The sequence below is a fragment of the Nomascus leucogenys genome, chromosome 3, assembly GCF_006542625.1.
Source record: "Nomascus leucogenys isolate Asia chromosome 3, Asia_NLE_v1, whole genome shotgun sequence".
Lineage (NCBI taxonomy): Eukaryota > Metazoa > Chordata > Mammalia > Primates > Hylobatidae > Nomascus > Nomascus leucogenys.
In genome coordinates, this window is record NC_044383.1 from 54,299,923 (window position 1) to 54,318,224 (window position 18,302).

The 18,302-nt window shown below is 36.8% G+C and overlaps 1 protein-coding gene across 6 annotated transcripts in view; it reads right to left on the bottom strand.

Moving 5' to 3' along the window:
• Window positions 1-3,028: 3,028 nt before the first annotated feature.
• Window positions 3,029-18,302, bottom strand: part of SENP6 (SUMO specific peptidase 6) — a 118,455-nt gene continuing 103,181 nt past the window's right edge. For all 6 annotated transcript variants that reach the window (XM_003271132.3, XM_030809313.1, XM_030809312.1 and 3 more), the window contains 5 exons: window positions 11,676-11,779; window positions 9,884-9,972; window positions 7,710-7,778; window positions 7,466-7,616; window positions 3,029-5,908 (listed from right to left, as the gene is read on the bottom strand). In XM_003271132.3, coding sequence (XP_003271180.2) covers window positions 5,699-5,908; window positions 7,466-7,616; window positions 7,710-7,778; window positions 9,884-9,972; window positions 11,676-11,779 — 623 coding nt within the window. In that variant the 3' untranslated portion in view covers window positions 3,029-5,698. The remainder of the gene's footprint in view (window positions 5,909-7,465; window positions 7,617-7,709; window positions 7,779-9,883; window positions 9,973-11,675; window positions 11,780-18,302) is intronic.

Consider the following 18,302-nt stretch of genomic DNA (forward strand, 5'->3'; position numbering starts at 1 on the left):
TTGTGACTTAGGCTGGATTTGAACTCCTGGGCTCAAGTGATCCTCCCACCTCAGCCTCCCAAGTAGCTGGGGCTACAGATGTGCATCACCATGCTGAGCTCCAAGAGTACTTTCTTGCACAGATTTTCTTTTTTTTTGAGATGGAGTCTCGCTCTGTCGCCCAGGCTGGAGTGCAGTGGCGCGATCTCTGCTCACTGCAAGCTCCACCTCCCGGGTTCATGCCATTCTCCTGCCTCAGCCTTCCGAGTAGCTGGGACTACAGGTGCCTGCCACCACGCCCCGCTAATTTTTTGTATTTTTTAGTAAAGATGGGGTTTCACCGTGTTAGCCAGGATGGTCTCGATCTCCTGACCTCGTGATCCGCCTGCCTCGGCCTCCCAAAGTGCTGGGATTACAGGTGTGAGCCACCGCGCCCAGCTGGCGCACAGATTTCCTTAGAAGAAAAAAATGCTTCTAGGTATAAAGTTTGTCTATTGCAGTTTAATTCTAAAATAAAAGATAATTGAGTGGAAGTTGGGGGTTTAATCTAGCAGTTAAGTGGTTCAGATATAAACAGAAGGAAAAGCCTTAAGATAACCTTTCAATTCGCTTTCATATTTTCACACAATTGCTACTTGTATATGAGGAATTTAGGGGATTTGATAACCTTATGAAAGACTAGTATCACTAAATTTGCTGTTTTTCTAGAATAATCCACTTGTTTAAAAAATATTTGTAATTTTTTCATAATGGTCATTTTCATCATGATTAAAGAAAAATTCTCCTTATTAAGCTTCATTTCCCTAAGACACTGGTCACATATTTTCAAGTTTCCAAATCATATATATACCCAACTATTAATAAAATATTAAAAAAAACCCTCAAATCAATTTTAAAAGCATCTTCTATTGAAGGTCAGTTCACAAACACCCCCAATAGTTGAAGCTATGTCTTTCTGATGGGTAGCATTTATCAAGAAGTTTAGAAAGCCAGTCCAGGAGAGAGAGGATATGGCCAAATTCTACAGTAATGCTGTGTTCTGCACATTAGCCTATTAAAGACTCCAAGAAGTCCCATGAGGAGACCTGCTTAAACTGTTTTCTAAATTTAAATGACCACATAATCTATTCTATGAAAACAAAGTTATCAAACACACTTTGAGAATTTATGGTCTATCTGCATTCTACACATTAGCTTGTCCAGAATCCCATTAAAAATATTAAACGGGCTGGGCACAGTGGCTCACGCCTGTAGTCCCAGCACTACAGGAGGCTGAGGCAGCTGGATCACTTGAATCCAGGAGTTCGGGACCAGCCTGGACAACATGATGAAACCCGGTCTCTACAAAAAAAAAAAAAAAATACAAAACATTAGCCAGGTGTGGTGGCATACACCTGTAGTCTCAGCTACGCAGGAGGCTAAGGCAGGCACATTGCTTGAGCCCAGGAGTTTAAGGCTGCAGTGAGCCAAGATTGTGCCACTGTGCTTCAGCCTGGGTGATAGAGCATGATCCGGTCTCAAAAAAAAAAAAAAAAATTACATATAACAAACTTGCTGTTAGCGGTCCCATGATATGATCCTGCTGACCCCTGCTTTAGGAGCTCATAAACCAGTCTTTTGATAATTCATCTTAGAGTCTTATCAAGAACTACTTTATAATTTGCAGAATCTACTTTTTCCCTTTGAAAATCTGGACATTTGCCAGTCTCTAACCTATGAGTAGTTTAATATAGGTTGAGTATCTCAAATCTGAACATTTGAAACATTTTGAGCACTGATACGACACACGAAAGAAATGCTCCTTGGAGCATTTCAGATTTCAGATTTGGAATGCTCAACAGTATGAATACAAACACTCTAAAATACAAAAAAATCTGAAACACCTCTGGTCTGAAGCATTTCAGATAAGAGATACACCACTTGTAATTTCTCAATGCTTAGTAACAGCACGACCTCCTCAATCAAGTTCTCAATGGGAATTTGAGGCAAGCACTTAAAGCGTATCTTAAAGCACTGGTGAGAAGAAAACGCAGACAAGCCTCACTTACCTTTGGGACCAGCAACTAGAAAGCCACCAGAGACAAATACTGATCCTTTCAAATCAGTGGCTTGCCAAAAGGAGGTGTGCACCAGAACTAACTGGGAAATTCTTATAGTTTGTAAAGCTCTTTGGATAATTTTAATACATATTTAGATAAAAATCCTAGTTTTGTAACATGCGCCTGTAGTCCCAGCTATTCAGGAAGCTGAAGTGGGAGAATTCGCCTGAGCCAGGGAGGTGGAAGTTGCAGTGAACCAAGATTGTGCCACACTGTACTCCAGCCTGGTTGATAGAGTGAGATCCTGTCTCAAATTTAAGAAAAAACAAACAAACTGATTTTGGGTACCATCCTTCTCACTGTAATCATGTCCACTAAGGACAATTTAACCGTAATCATTTGTAATGAAGACAATAAAGACCTCTATGCTTTTAACTTTTACGAGTATTTTAGGCCATGAGTCGATGGCATCTTTCTCTAAGTACGTTGTACTCTGGTTTCCTAAATGGTATTTTAGGAAACGCTAGCATTATTCCTTGATCTGGCTTCTAAGAATTAAGATGGTAGGGCTGGGCTACTTTACCCCATAATTCACATTGCTTTCACTTAATCAACCAATTCTCCCTCTACAGGTAATAAGTTTTGGAATAGCAGTTTTCATAACTCTTTTTCTTCTTGCTGAGTAGGAAATGACAAATGTACCAGAAATCCCTGTTGGAGTATTTTAGCACATTTCTTAGTACATAAGTCTAGTTTTGCCTCTCTGCACTTAGTGGTCTTCAACTATTTACTTACGTCCACTTGACTAGACAGCCTGTAGTTCACCTTAATAATCTCCCTCTCCTTTTGTCCTTACAGTGATCTAAAGAGCAGCCTTGTTATCTGTTATCTCTTCTAGACAAACAGCACTACACTGAGTCTTAAGAGTTGTTTCTTCTGACCAAGGTATTCCCTTCCATTGTTATATTCCAGTCGCTTTGCTCCACCAAACTCTTGGTCATATTATATATTAAAATATGTTCTTTATTATTCCTGTTCAGTGAATTGTCTGAGATTTTAAATACAATTTTTGATTTTAGGGGAATTGAAACTTATTCTTTTTACATTGTCTCACAGTTTTCAGAGATCATTGTTTTTAAAGAAAAGTTACTGAATTCATTTTGGTGGCTTAAAACGATGTAATTTAGAGAATCATTTTATGTTTTCAAATAAAACCTCCTACATTTAATTGACTAAAAGTTTAAGCACAAGTTACTACACAAAGAAAAGCTTTTTTAGGGTTATGTGAACTTGAAATAATACCATTAAGTTTTCAGCTGTCTGAAGTAGCACAGCAACATTAAAGGGAAGGGACTAAACACCACCTCTGCTCCTAAACCAACAAGAGCTGAGACACATACAAATTTTATGGCAAGTAATCTAAGACTCTTCTAAAAATGATTAACTGTTATTCTATCCAACAAGAAAACCAATACAACAGATCTATCTAATTAGTTAAGACACCAGATACTCGTCATGCAGTTTCAGTGTCTAGTAACAAACCACTATAAGTTCTGTTTCACAACTTCTAAGTACTAATAACACATTTTAAAAGTCTGATCCCACTTTAAACTACATAGAGTACACAATTATCAAGTGAATGTGCATATACACCAAAGATTCTCAAGTCTAGTTTTGAAGCTCAACCTGGCAGCCTCCAAAGATTTCAATATATATTGCAATGTCACTAACATAACTTCCAAAAATAAAATTTCACATGGGGTGGAAAAAATACCATCAAATAGCTGAGTATTCTACCTCTAGAAAGCTGACATACATTAATCTGTATTTTTCATGTTAAAATGTGATTGACTTGAGTTGGTACAAGGGATAAATTATATTTTTATCTCATCAAACATTATCTAAGGGTGCAAAATGTAACCATTACAAATTAACACAAAAACAAGTAGGCATTTTAGAATAGTATCTTCAGATTCTGACAAAATACAGTTCATTAAAAAAAAAATTATGTATGCCAATTTTGCTTATTGCTATTAGGTTTTTAAAAAAACAACTTAAATTTTTTATCCCAGTTTTATTAGAGATTGAAAAGCATTTTGCCATGTTCAGTAAATAATAAAATTAAACTTTTCATATCTGATCTAATTAAGATATCTGAGCTAACAGCTCTAAGTTATTACTATAAAGAGATAATCAGAAATATAGTTCAAACTAACAAACTACAATTGATATCACTAATGGTGACCTTTCTTACATTTTAATATTTCTCTTACTGAGACTCTATTGTGTCTCAATAGATATTTTTTGGTTGTTGTTAACACTCCCATTCACCCTGAACCCACCCATGGGACTTTATTAAATTCAAGAAAATACCCTAAGATATTGACTGCAATGTCAGAGATGGCCAAATTAAAAATAAAATAATTGCTGATGATTAGGCTTTCTTTTTATTCTCAACTTTTTGATATATGTGTATTTAAAAATTCAATATTTAACAAAAAATGACTAAAATATGTTTCAAGTCTCAAAGTTCATTTGAAAGAAGTATACATCATTTCATTTGAAAAATAATGAAGTTTCTGCAGATATATGCAAGATCCCTATATGTGCTATAAATCTGTCATGGAAACCATCAAATTTTAGTTATTTTAAAGGGGAATTTAAAGATTTTTGCTGTATTATGCAATTGGTTGAATACAGTACTTTTACATGTAAAAAATAATTTACACTGAAAAACTCAAGCAAAAAGTCTGATACTTTATCAAAATAATAAGAACAAAATGAGCAATGAAAAAATAGCAAAAGCTTTACAAAAAAATAGTAAATTCCTATTTAAATTCCTGTGTTTACACAGATTAAAAATGCTTATCAATTAACTATATGACACAGATTGTAGCATACTTTAAGCTGTAATAGAGAAAGGTAACACGGGATATTTGAAATTCAAGCTGCATTTACCAAAATAGTTTTAACCTGAGTCTTTGATGTCTTCAAAAATGCATTCGATGATAATATATGCAAGAATAGTTATTTTTTGGTAGTATAAGGTTACTTTTTTTGAATTGCTCTTAATACTCTTTCCTCTTAAATATTTGTGTAAAATTACAAATATTTATTACATTTCTTGGGTTCACTGAACACAAGGCAGTATATGAATTGAAAGGCTGTTACTTTGTTCCTGTTACACAAGCATATAAAGATGCTTCGTTCAAAATATCTTAGATTTAATATTATTTTCACATTTTGACTTATTTTAGAACAAATATAAAGGGTCAAAATATTACCATAGATATTTGAATATTCCCATGAACTATGTCACACCCACTGAGGAATTAAACAAGTTCACTAAAGAATATCAAATTAATCATTTCCTCCTATAAATATTTTCTTTTTATTTGTGTTTAGAAGTGCAATTTTAGGTACTATTAACAGAAAATACATAACAAAAGCTTCCTAACAAGTGAAAAAAATAATTATAAATGCTGGAAAAATTGGCCTCATTAACATATTTACAGACTTTTACTTAATACATACGCCTTTGGAAATTAATTATGTGACATTTATACAAGCATCAAAATTTCCAAATCACTGAGTAGTGAGCACTTCAGTTCTTTACTGTCTATACCCAAATTTGAAAGTTATTTAGTTTCTGAAGGTAGAAATAACAATAACAGAAATGGTCAATCTGAGATACTATTGACATATTGTTCTGTTCCTTCGCCTAAAGGTGCTTCTGTTGAGTAAGTGTCCTTATGCTTTTTTTTCTCTTTGCTCTGATCTTCCTGTAGCTTCAGAATTATGTTTCGGATTTCTTCTCTTTTTGTTCTCATTCTTGGTGGAGGAAACCAGTTTGCCAAATTCATAGGTAGTTCAAAATTGAGAATTGGATTCTGAAAATAAAACAATTAAATGCATATTAGAAAACTGTAATAAATAACCTTTCATTTCAATCACAGAAACATTCCAAAGTTAAAAATAAGAAAACTCAACAACTCATTCAATATGTATTTGTGTATTATCTATTACATGCCAAGTACTGTGTTAGGTATTGGAGATACAAGACACAGTTTCTGTCACAGATCTTATAGTCTAGATCAGGGTTTGCCAGTGGACCAAATTCTGCCCACCGCCTGTTTCTGTAATAAAGTTTTATTGGAACACAGCCACACTAACTCATTTATATATGGTCTGCAGATGCTTTCACTGGACCACAGCAGAACTAAGAGGCAATAGAGACTGTACAGTTGCAAAGCCTAACATATTTACTACTTTATTAACAAGTTTGCCAGCTCCAGTTTAGAAAGACAGGTAATTCAACAATTAAAACAAGAAATATGGCAAGTATTATGACAGAAGTATAGAGTACTGTGAAAATACATATCTGGGTTTTATGCAATTGCAAGAGGAAGTGATGTTTAGGCTAAGACCTGAAGAATGAATGTATGTTAGACAGCCAAGGTATGATAGAAGCAACAAAAAAGTATTCCAGGTTAGGAAATATGAATCAAGGCCTAGAGGCAAGAAAGAACACGAAGCAATGCCATTCAGGTGGCTGGCTGTTGTATTAAAGCTAGAGTGAAAATGGTGGGAAAATGAGGCTAGAAGCTTAAATAGGGGGCCAGATCACATAGGTGCTTATTAATCACGTGAAAGATTTTGGTCTGTAAATCAACAGCCACAGGAAGCCACTATAAGATTTAAAGCAGGAAAGTAACAGGATTAGATTTATGTTTTTGGAAAACAACCATGAAAAACAGAAGGCAGGAGTCATAGGAATCTGTTAGAGATTGGTATAGCAGTTCAGAATAGTGACACTCGAGGATAAAGAAGTAAATCTATCTGACATTAAATGACACAATTCACAGAACCTAGTGGTCATCCACTGTATGGTGAAGATAGGAGTCAAGATCACTGTAAAGAATATAGAAGAGAGGTTATGTGTGGTACTGCACCTCTGAAGTCAAAGCAAGAGAGTGAGGAAGAAATGGTTGACACTGTCAAAGGGTGCTGGGAAGTCAAGAGCAATTTTAACATAAGGGTAAGGATAAAGCCAGATTTTAGAGATTTGAGAAGTAGAATCTGTAGAATTAGAGAGTGAATATAAACACTTCTTAAGAAATATATCTATGAAGAGGAGAAAAGAGGCTAAAAGAGGCAGTGTGAATCATGGGAGAGATTTCTTAAGGTGGAAAGGGCTAGTAGAGAGGGCAGGTTGATTGTTCAGTGATAGAATGAGCTCAACAAGCCTTGGATTTAATGAACTGTAAATATACTATTTTTATGCCTTGAAGGTTCTTCCATTTAGAAGTTTTTGCTCCATGGAATAATTTTTGAAACAATAATTTTGAAACTCTTTAAAATATTTGCTTATTGTGTTTTTTACTAAGGTAAAGTTAAATGCACTATTTTATTATTTATTATATCAGATCCAACAAATTGAAACCTACCTCAAAAAAGCTCTCTACATACTGCAATACATATACACCACAGTCACTGAAGTTGTTTTGCTGTGGTACTTTTGGATTAGAGCCCTTCATAACATCTTTGGAAAAACTTCTTTTGCTTCCTTTTTTAACTTCCCATTCCACTTCTAAATACCTGCAATAATTCATATATATTAAGAATACACACATATATAAATATACATAGTTCTTCATCCCCATCAGAATACGAAATAAAGTGTGAACTTACTCTCTTAAAATTTTGACAACATTTGACCGAGAAGGGCCTCGGAGTGAGTCCATAAGTAGGATACAAGGTCTGCAGGGTAAAAATGACCAAAAGTCGAATACTTCATAATATTACAAAGGCACAAAAGGATTAAAAGTGGCATATTATAAACAATCAAATTTAAAACCTTCAAAATCCCCTTTGTATGACTCAGTACTACTGAGGGAAAAAAAAATGAACCTTATAAGACACATACGAACTTTATAATCTAATAATACTTAAATATCTATGGACATATTAAATATAGAATTATAGAATATTAACCGTATTTTAGCTATACTTTATACTAAAATTCTGTAGTTGGTTTCTAAAAGTACTTCAAAATTAGTAAAAAGTCAAACAATTCTGAAAATTTGAACATCCCCATATTCTAAATCAACAAAAGAAGGGCCATGAAAAAGTAGAAAGAAAATAATCCCCCCAACCTCAGCCCATTTTTTTCAGGCAGGGTCTCACTCTGTCACCATGTGAAGTGGCGTAATAACAGCTCACTGCAGCCTCAATGTCCTGAGCACAGGTGATCCTCCCACCTCAGCCTCCTCAGGAGCTGTAACTACAGGCATATGTGACCACGCTCAGCTAATTTTTGTAATTTTTTTGTGGAGATGGGTTTTTCCATGTTGCCCAGGCTGGTATAGAACTCCTGGGCTCAAGCTATCTGCCCGCCTCAGCCTTCCAAACTGCTGGGATTATAGGCATGTGCTACTGCGGCCAGCCAAAAATCTCATTTTCAACTAAAACTTATTATAGGTAACAAAACAGGTAATCATCACGTAAAATAATTAGTTTAGAACATGTTTTTTTTTTTTTTCAAGATTCCACTTCAGAACACTCTGTATAACTCTGTACATAAATATTGATGGCTGAAGATTCAACTTTCAGTATTTTAGTTCTGTAAAGCTATGTTGTAAACTCAAGTAAGGAAGTCTAATATAGAGCCCAAACTCCTCAAATGTTAAAAAAATCTAGGTTATTTTTTAGCCACCACACTTGGCTATTTTTTTTTTTTTTTTTTAACTTTTTCCAGAGATGGCGTCTCACTGTGTTGCCCAAACTGGTCTTGCACTCCTGGCCTCATGCGATCCTCCTGCTTTGGCCTTCAAAAGTGCTAGGATTATAAGTGTGACCCACCGTGTCTGGAAGTGATCTAGGTTCTTTCTTCTAAAATTCTATAAAGTTTGGAGCAGATTCTTTAACTACTCTAGGTCTCTATTTTTCTGTAGAATGATGCTGCATTTTCAAAGTCTCTTAATAGAGTTTCTGTCAACATTTTCTATAAAAAAAGTCAAAGGAGATTAAATCTAGAAATAGGTAATACTTCACCTAAGAAGTTCAGCATCTCAGAAGAAACACGTACTTCTAAAAATCAAAACTGACTCACTCTTAATTGGAGTTCTCAGTTGGAACATGTCTCTTACGTCTGCCTTGGGTTACTCCACAGCCTTCATAAAGTAGCTAAGGAATCAGTGTAAACTCCAACCCCATGTTACTGTTTTGATATATAGTGATTTCTGCTCCAAAACACTGTAGGTAAAAAGGAATAGTGGTTCACTATCAAAACTTGTGGCCGGGCGCAATGGGTCACGCCTGTAATCCCAGCACTTTGGGAGGCTGAGAGGGGCGGATCACTTGAGGCCAGGAGTTTGAGATCAGTCTTGCCAACATGGCAAAACCCCATCTCTACTAAAAATTCAAAACTTAGCCAGGCATGGTGGCATGCACCTGTAGTCCCAGCTATTCCTGAGGCTGAGGCATGAAAATCACTTGAACCTGGGAGGCGGAGGTTGTGGTGAGCTGGGATCGTGCCACTGCACTCCAGCCTGGGCGACAGAGTAAGACTCTGTCTCAAAAAATATACACATAAAAAATTTAAACAAAACAAAACATTTGTATGTGGACATATGCATGCAGAGGCTGGGGAAACTGGCAAATGGAGGACTGAAATGATTACCCATTCTTCCCATTTTAATCCCTGGATAGCATGCCTCAAGTTTCCTCACTGACTCTGACAGCATTTATGAGTTTTGCTTAAGTATTTATTTTAAAAAAAAAAAAAACTGTCCTGTTATGTTTTATTTTATGAGCATACTTAAATAAAAATTATGTAGTTTGCAAGATACACAGTTAATGCTTACTGTTTACAGATAGTAGGCTTTAAATGCCACTGTCCTATTTCTGAATTGCAGTTGTCATCAGCGAGGAATCCATCATCACTGCTATCATCCTATAAAAGACAGCCTACTGTTAATATTGAAAATACATAATCTAAATAACTAATAACCTAACAAAATAGCACACTGGAGACAAAAATATTTGTGATGATTGTCAAAAATTTTTCTCTATTTAGGTGATTAGACACTAGAGATGTGGTATGTTACTTAATTCCAATTATCTAATGCTACAACATTGACATTTTAAGGAAAATAAACTACCAGAGGTTTATAACAAATTGTTACATCTATTTACTCAATCTAGAATAAATCTTTAAGACTGAATATATGACTGATTCTTCTGCCACCAAATATTACTGCTCTGATTTTAGTTTATTTTTACAAAAATTTAGCTTGTTGGCTAAGACAGCTATTTCACAATAGGATATAAAATAACATGTTATTTTACATGAATAATGTTTTTACATCAGAAATATTTAAAGGGTTTTTGGAAACACTGTTTTCCTTGAGAAACCCATATATCCATCTCACTTGAGAGAAGCTAACTTAAGGACACTGTGTCCTTATTCTGTAGATTCTCTTGAATGTAAAATAAACAAGGCTTTTTTGGTCATTGTTGTTCTTTGAGAAAGCTTCTGGCAACTTTACGAATGGAATAACCAATAGTAGGAATAATAGTAATAATAAAGCACAGTTACATTAGCTTGTTCACATCACAGGTAACTGCTATAACCAAAAGTACCTAAGTGCTCATTATAAACCATGAATGTAATTCCTATATATGTTGGATTGAAAAGCTGTATTTAGCTGCCATACATTGTAAACCAAGAGATATCATAAAATGCCTTTTGTTCACCAGAAGATTAAGCAAAAAGGAGAGATGGTACAGCATAAAGCCATCTTCACTACTATACAACTCAGTATGTCCTAACAACTAATGAAAGGTCAGAGAATTAACAAAATGGTATGCTGTAGGATTCTTATAAACTTTTCTCAATATAAAATCCTCTTTTAACAGAAGCGAAAAAGTAAAGTATTTTCACAGATATACTTTATTCTTGGTGTTCATACTGTTTATTAGGACAAATGAGACTCTAAGGAAAAGTCAGAATTCATCTATATTAACTTTAATTAAATATCATCTGCTTCTGCCATGACACATATAAATTGAATCAGGCAGGAGAAAAAAAATAACTGGAAAAATGGGAAAACAATATAATTTTTTTGGTACTCATGTACCATATAACTGAAGGTTTAAACATTTGCTTCTTGAATGTCAAGTGAGGTTAAAGGTTAAGTATGACCCATAAATGCTTTGAAATAGAAAGGTGGGTATTGGTGGTGGTAGCTGAGTTAGGGTGGGGTTAATTAATATTACATTAAAGTTCAGTCCACACCACAGTAGCAGCAACAACAGCATGTATACATTTATCCTGGCAACTTCTGACTTGAAAGCTGAATTTGTTTTTTAAGATATGATCCAAATCCAGAAGCCATGATAAATTACTAGCTGAAGAAATTGCTTTACAAGACTTTATAAAGTAAGATTTTTTTTCTTTTTCCTTTTTTCATTCTTTTTTTAAGAGATGGAGTTTCCTTATGTTGCCCAGGCTGAACTCAAACTCCTAGGCTCAAGAGATCTTTCTGCCTTAGCCTCCCAAGTCACTGGGACTACAGGTGTGCACCGCCATGTTCAGCCAGAAAAACTTTTAATTAGATAAAACATTAGAACTTTTTGCCAAGCATTAAGTTTTACCTGGTTATCCTGATCTTCTGAGAAGTCGACGAGTTCATCTTCAAGCATTTTACCAGCTTCAGGTGATTCATCACTGTAGTTTAGTCTGATTTTGCTTAAGCCATCTGTATCAATAAGAAACATTACATAATAAAAAAAGGCCATGTCTATCACTCATAGTATATGAGGCTGAAATTAATTGCTAGTAGTTAATTAATGATACAGTAGTCAAGGACACAAAATCTGCCTTAGTGTGTAATATCACAAACATTAAGTTACTTTAAAAACCTGGACTGACATGTCAATTACAGTTGTTTCCACTACTCAGATGCTAAAATTCATTAAAATTTAAAAACTAGCCGGGCGTGGTGGCTCACGCCTGTAATCCCAGCACTTTGGGAGGCTGAGGTGGGCGGATCACGAGGTCAGGAGATTGAGACCATCCTGACTAACACGATGAAACCCCGTCTCTACTAAAAATACAAAAAATTAGCCGGGCGTGGGGGTGGGCGCCTGTAGTCCCAGCTACTCGGGAGGCTGAGGCAGGAGAATGGCGTGAACCCGGGAGGTGGAGCTTGCAGTGAGCTGAGATTGCGCCACTGCACTCCAGCCTGGGTGACAGAGCAAGACTCTGTCTCAAAAAAAAAAAAAAAAAAAAAAAAAAAAAAATTTAAAAACTAGGTATCAGCTATATGATTAAGTATACATATACTTAAATACATATACATATGTATATGTGTAAACAAATAAGTACTTTTGTGTTAGGCAAGTCAGGTATCTTTAGTAATGAAAGCTATGACAGTCTGAAAATAACCTATGTCCAATAACAGAAACAGCAAGTCATAGAACATAAAAGAAAATGCAACTGCATAATTTTATAATTAAAATTTCGAAAACGTGGAAAATTATATAATTCAGGGCAAAAATGAACATTAACTACAAGTAAGTAATAGGTCTGTTTTTAGACAAATAATAAGCAACTATTTTGCCGAAAGAAGCTAATCACAACATGTTTCCAAGAAATGTAAGATTTACAACCATTTCAAATTTTTATTTTATTTATTTATTTATTTTTATTTTTTGAGACAGGGTCTTGCTCTGTCGCCCAAGCTGGAGTGCAGTGGCACAATCTCAGCTCACTGCAACCTCTGCCTCCCAGGTTCAAGTGATTTCTCCTGCTTCAGCCTACTGAGTAGCTGGGATTACAGGTACATACCACCATGCCTGGCATTTTTGTATTTTTAGCAGAGATGGGGTTTTGCCATGTTGACCAGGCTGGTCTTGAACTCCTGTCCTCAAGTGATCCACCTGCCTCGGCCTCCCAAAGTGTTGGGATTACAGGAATGAGCCACTGTGCCTGGCCTCACTTATTTATTTTTTAAGAGACAAGATTTCGCTCACTCTTTTGCCCAGGTGGAGTCCAGTGATGCAATCATAACTCACTGTAACCTTGAACTCCTAGGCTCAAACCATCCTCCTGCTTTGGCCTCCCAAAGTGCTGGGATTACAGGTACACACCACTATGCCCAGCTGATTTTTATTTGTTTATTTTCCTTTTAAAAATTTGAAAAGCATGACTTTTAGGTATTGTAAACAGGATAAAATAAATTTTGGTATGTTACTAAAAAGGTGTTAAGATATTAATATAAACAAGATGGGATGAAAAGGAAGCAAAAAATCTGAAAAGATATATAATCCAGACTGGCTAACATGGTGAAACCCTGTCTCTACTAAAAATACAAAAACTAGCTGGGCATGGTGGCATGCACCTGTAATCCCAGCTACTTGAGTGGCTGAGACAGGAGAATTGCTTGAACCCGGGAAACAGAGGTTGCAGTAAGCCAAGATCGCGCCACTGTACTCCGACCTGGGTGATAGAGCGAGACTCTGTCTCAAAAAAAGAGAAGAGAAAAGATACATAAATCTAACTGTTGTGTTCAGAAGCATACTATTTAAAATAACCAATAAACCAATGAAGCACTATGGGGCCAGGCACAGTGGCCTAGCACCTGTAATCCTAGCTAGCTAGCACTTTGGGAGGCTGAGGCAGGAGGATCACTTGAGTTCAGAAGGATCACCTGGGCAACATAGTGAGACCCTGTCTCTACAAACAAAATAAGATAAAGAATCAGCCAGGTGTAGTGGTGTGCACCTGTGGTCCCAGTTACTCAGGAAGCTGAGGTGGGAGGATCACTTGAGCCTGGGAGGTTGAGACTGCGGTGAACTGTGATTGCATTGCTGTACTCTTAACTTCTATGAAAGTGAGACTCTGTCTCAAAAAAGAACAAAAGTCCACCACCACAACAACAAAAAAGCACTATGGGCTGAGCGCAGTGGCTCACACCTGTAATCTCAACACTCTGGGAGGCTGAGATGGGAGGATTGCTTGAACACAGAAGTTTGAGACCAGCCTGGGCAACATAGGGAGCCCCTGTCTCTAAAGAAAATAAATTTTGCCAGGCAGGTGACACATGCCTATAGTCCCAGCTACTTGGCAGGTTGAGTTGGGAGGACTGCTTGAGTCCAGGAGGTAGCGGCTTCAGTGAGCTGTGATTGTGCCACTGCATTCCAGCCTGGGCAACAGAGTGAGACCCTGTCTCAAAAAAAAAAAAAAAAAAAGAAGAAGAAAGAAAAAAAATAATGACCTCTTCAATTTATCTTTTCCAAAAATCTGTATTTTTAAGTCTGTTTAAAGCTAAAACACCTATATTTGAATAACATTTGTCTAAAATCTTCAGGCAATTCAGAATTAGTTATAATCAGGTTACTTCTAGCAGCAAATCATGATCTATGTAAACTGTGGTCATATAAATATCTACCTACCTTACACAAACTAAACTAGAAATGCCTTTCAAAAACAGGAGAAAAATAACTTAAATGATGCAGTCAAGTCCCCCATAAACAAGTGATCTGGAATAAATTGAGAGGTGATGACTTGATCAGTGGTTCTCTCAATCAGTGTCAGTTCCTGAGAACTTCTCATATAAGGAGACCATGTGAAGATGTTGAGTGTGATTCTAGAGTTGAAGCATACACATTTTTCATGCACCATGGCAAGTCAATTATTTGATAAGGTGTCAAGTGAAAAAACAGCAAGTGAAAGTAGTGATTCCACACATTGTTATTTCCCTAGTTTACTGTAAAAACCTAATTTCCACTTACTACAGCCTGTTATCTGACATAAGTAGTCAACACTTGTTGACTATATGTGAAATCACTGTATGTGATTTTTTGTGAAACATTTGTTTCAGAGGAAGAGATAGTTGATATGGTATACACATACTAAAAACAAAACAAAAATGTACAAACTATAATTCAAAAATGAGTAAATGGGATAAACAAGTATTAAGAAGGCAAACTACATAAAACAAGTTATTTTTTGCTTTGGCCTCCATTAGGATTTTTGAGGCTATTTACTCAAATTTAACTGGCTGTTACTTGACCAGAAAATTAATTTGTAGGTGAGGGCACTAGAAATCTCTGGAGTTTGTGTATATGAAGCCCTAGGCTTTTGTCCCATTGCTTTAAGTCAAGCACCTTAATTCATTTGAATTCACATTAAAGTATGTAACATTATTGGTCAAAAGGAGACTTTAAAAAGCCACACTAAAATGTAATTCACATACCATATACAGCCATTTAAAGTACACAATCTAATGTTTTTTAGTATATGCACAGCCATCATCACAACCAATTTTTAAACCTTTTCATCATCTCAAAAAGAAACCCCATACCACTTAGCTATCACTCTCTTCCTACATTCCCACCCACCTCACCTGCCCACCCCCCAAAAGCCCCAAGCAGCCACTAATCTACTCCAGATTTTCCTGCTCAGGAGGTTTCTTACAAGAGCTCAACAGGTTGGGTGAGGTGGTGTGCACCTGTAATCCCAGCTACTAGGGAGGCTGAGGCAAGAGAAGACAATCTCTTGAACCCAGGAGGGGGAGGTTGCAGTGAGACAAGATTGCGCCACTGCACTCTAGCCTGGGTAATCGATTAAGAGAGACTCCATCTCAAAAAAAAAAAAAAAAAAAAAGCTCAACAATAGCTTTCTAACTCACTAGAATAATATAAGCTGGTATAAGTACCAAGAGTATGTTCCATATTCACAATTTTTGATAGGTTCTTTCTGAATTCACATAATTTATTCTATGTCCTATACCAATATTTTTCATCCAAAGAAAATTCATTAGTTCCATGAGCAAGGTATTAAAAAAAAAGAAGAAAAATGTATTAGATCTATTCACAGTTTAAGAAGTTTGCAAGGCACACACTATAGCATGTTATGGGTTTTTATGGAGAGGACTATTTTACTTGTAGGTTGGAGAGGAAATTATACAATTGACTTGATATCAAATTTAAGAATTTGAACAGAAACTAGTTATTTATTTATTATTTATTTATGAGACGGAGTCTCACTCTGTTGCCCAGACTGAAATGCAGTGGTGCGATCTCGGCTCACTGCAACCTCCGCCCCCAGGTTCAAGTGATTCTCCTGCCTCACCCTCCTGAGTAGCTAGGATTACAGGCAGGCATCACCATGCCCAGCTAATTTTTGTATTTTTAGTAGAGATGGGGTTTTACCACATTGGTCAGGCTGGTCTCAAACTCCTGACCTAGTGATCCACCCGCCTCAGCCTCCCAAAGTGCTGGGATTACAGGCGTGAGCCACCACACCTGGCCAAAACTAGATTTAACAGGTTCTACAACTACAGAACTGACTCAAGGACAAAAATCAATTTATTAGAGCTGAAGAGAGATTTAAACAAGCAGAGACTGGACCAGTGCTCCTCTTCCCACTGAAAACAGTGAAGGAGAGTGAGGAATGAAGAACCAACCTTTAATTGGAATGTATAGGGAAAAGAAAGAGAGATCAGACTGTTACTGTGTCTATGTAGAAAGGGAAGACATAAGAAACTCCATTTTGGCCTGTACCCTGAACAATTGCTTTGCCCTGAGATGCTGTAACTTTGCCCCAACCACTTTGCCCCAATCTTGAGCTCACAAAAACATGTGTTGTATGGAATCAAGGTTTAAGGGATCTAGGGCTGTGCAGGATCTGCCTTGTTAACAAAATGCTTACAAGCAGTATGCTTGGTAAGAGTCATCACCATTCTCTAGTCTCGATAAACCAGTGGCACAACGTGCTGCGGAAAGGCGCAGGGACCTCTGCCCTGGAAAGCCGGGTATTGTCCAAGGTTTCTCCCATGTGATAGTCTGAAATATGGCCTTGTGGGATGGGAAAGACCTGACCGTCCCCCAGCCCAACACCTGTGAAGGGTCTGTGCTGAGAAGGATTAGTAAAAGAGGAAAGCCTCTTGCAGTTGAGATAGAGGAAGGCCACTGTCTCCTGCCTGCTCCTGGGAACTGAATGTCTCGGTATAAAACCCGATTGTACATTTGTTCAGTTCTGAGATAGGAGAAAAACTGCCCTATGGCAGGAGGCGAGACGTTGGCAGCAATGCTGCTTTGTTATTCTTTACTCCACTGAGATGTTTGGGTGGACAGAAACATAAATCTGGCCTACGTGCACATCCAGGCATAGTACCTCCCCTTGAACTTAATTGTAACACAGATTCCTTTGCTCACATGTTTTCTTGCTGACCTTCTCCCTATTATCACCTCGCTCTCCTACCGCATTGCTCTTGCTGAGATAGTGAAAATAGTAATCAATAAAAACTGAGAGAACTCAAGTGCCGGTGCAGGTCCTTGATATGCTGAGTGCCGTTCTCCTGGGCCTACTGATCTTTATACTTTGTCTCTGTGTCTTACTTCTTTCTCAGTCTCTCGTCCCACCTGACGAGATATACCCACAGGTGTGGAAGGGCAGGCCACCCCTTCAGGAATGTTCACTATTCTGAAGAGAAAGCTTTAATTTCTGCCTTGGGCCATTTGATCTCAATTTACCAATGTGTAAATTGAGATCTAATTTGTCTTATATATCTAAGACTGCACAACTACTGTTAATGCTGAATACTGTAAATTTCCTATGAAATAAAAATAAATCCAAGTTCCAATAAATGGAAAATGTAAACTTTGTACTACAATTTCAAAATTGTACCCTACAGGTGACAGAAGAGACAGACTACAAAAAGGGCACAAGGGGATTTTTTTTTGGAGTGATGGAAAGTTCTCAATTTTTTTGTTTTTTAATTTTGAGATGGGGTTTCACTCTGTCACCCAGGCTGGGGTGCACTCACTGCAACTTCAGCCCCCTGAACTCAAGCGATCCTCCCTCCTCAACCTCCCAAGTAGCTGGGACCACAGATGTGCACCACCACGTCTGGCTAAGTTTCTGTATTTTCGGTAGAGACAGGACTTTACCATGTTGCCCAGACTGGTTTCAAACTTCTGAGCCCAAGTGATCTGCCCATCTTGGACTCTCAAAGTGCTGGGATTACAGTTGTGAGCCACTGTGCCCTGGTCAGGTTCTCAATTTTGATTGCAGTAGTGATTACATGACTCTATGTATACATTTATCAAAGTTCATTAAGCTATACTCATAAAATGAGTGGATATTATAATTATACCTCAGTATAAATTAAAAGTAAGTTGTGTTACTATATTGTTATAAGTAAATTCTTTAAAAATTTTCTATTTATTTATTTATTTATTGGAGATTGGGTCTCGCTATGTTGCCCAGGCTGC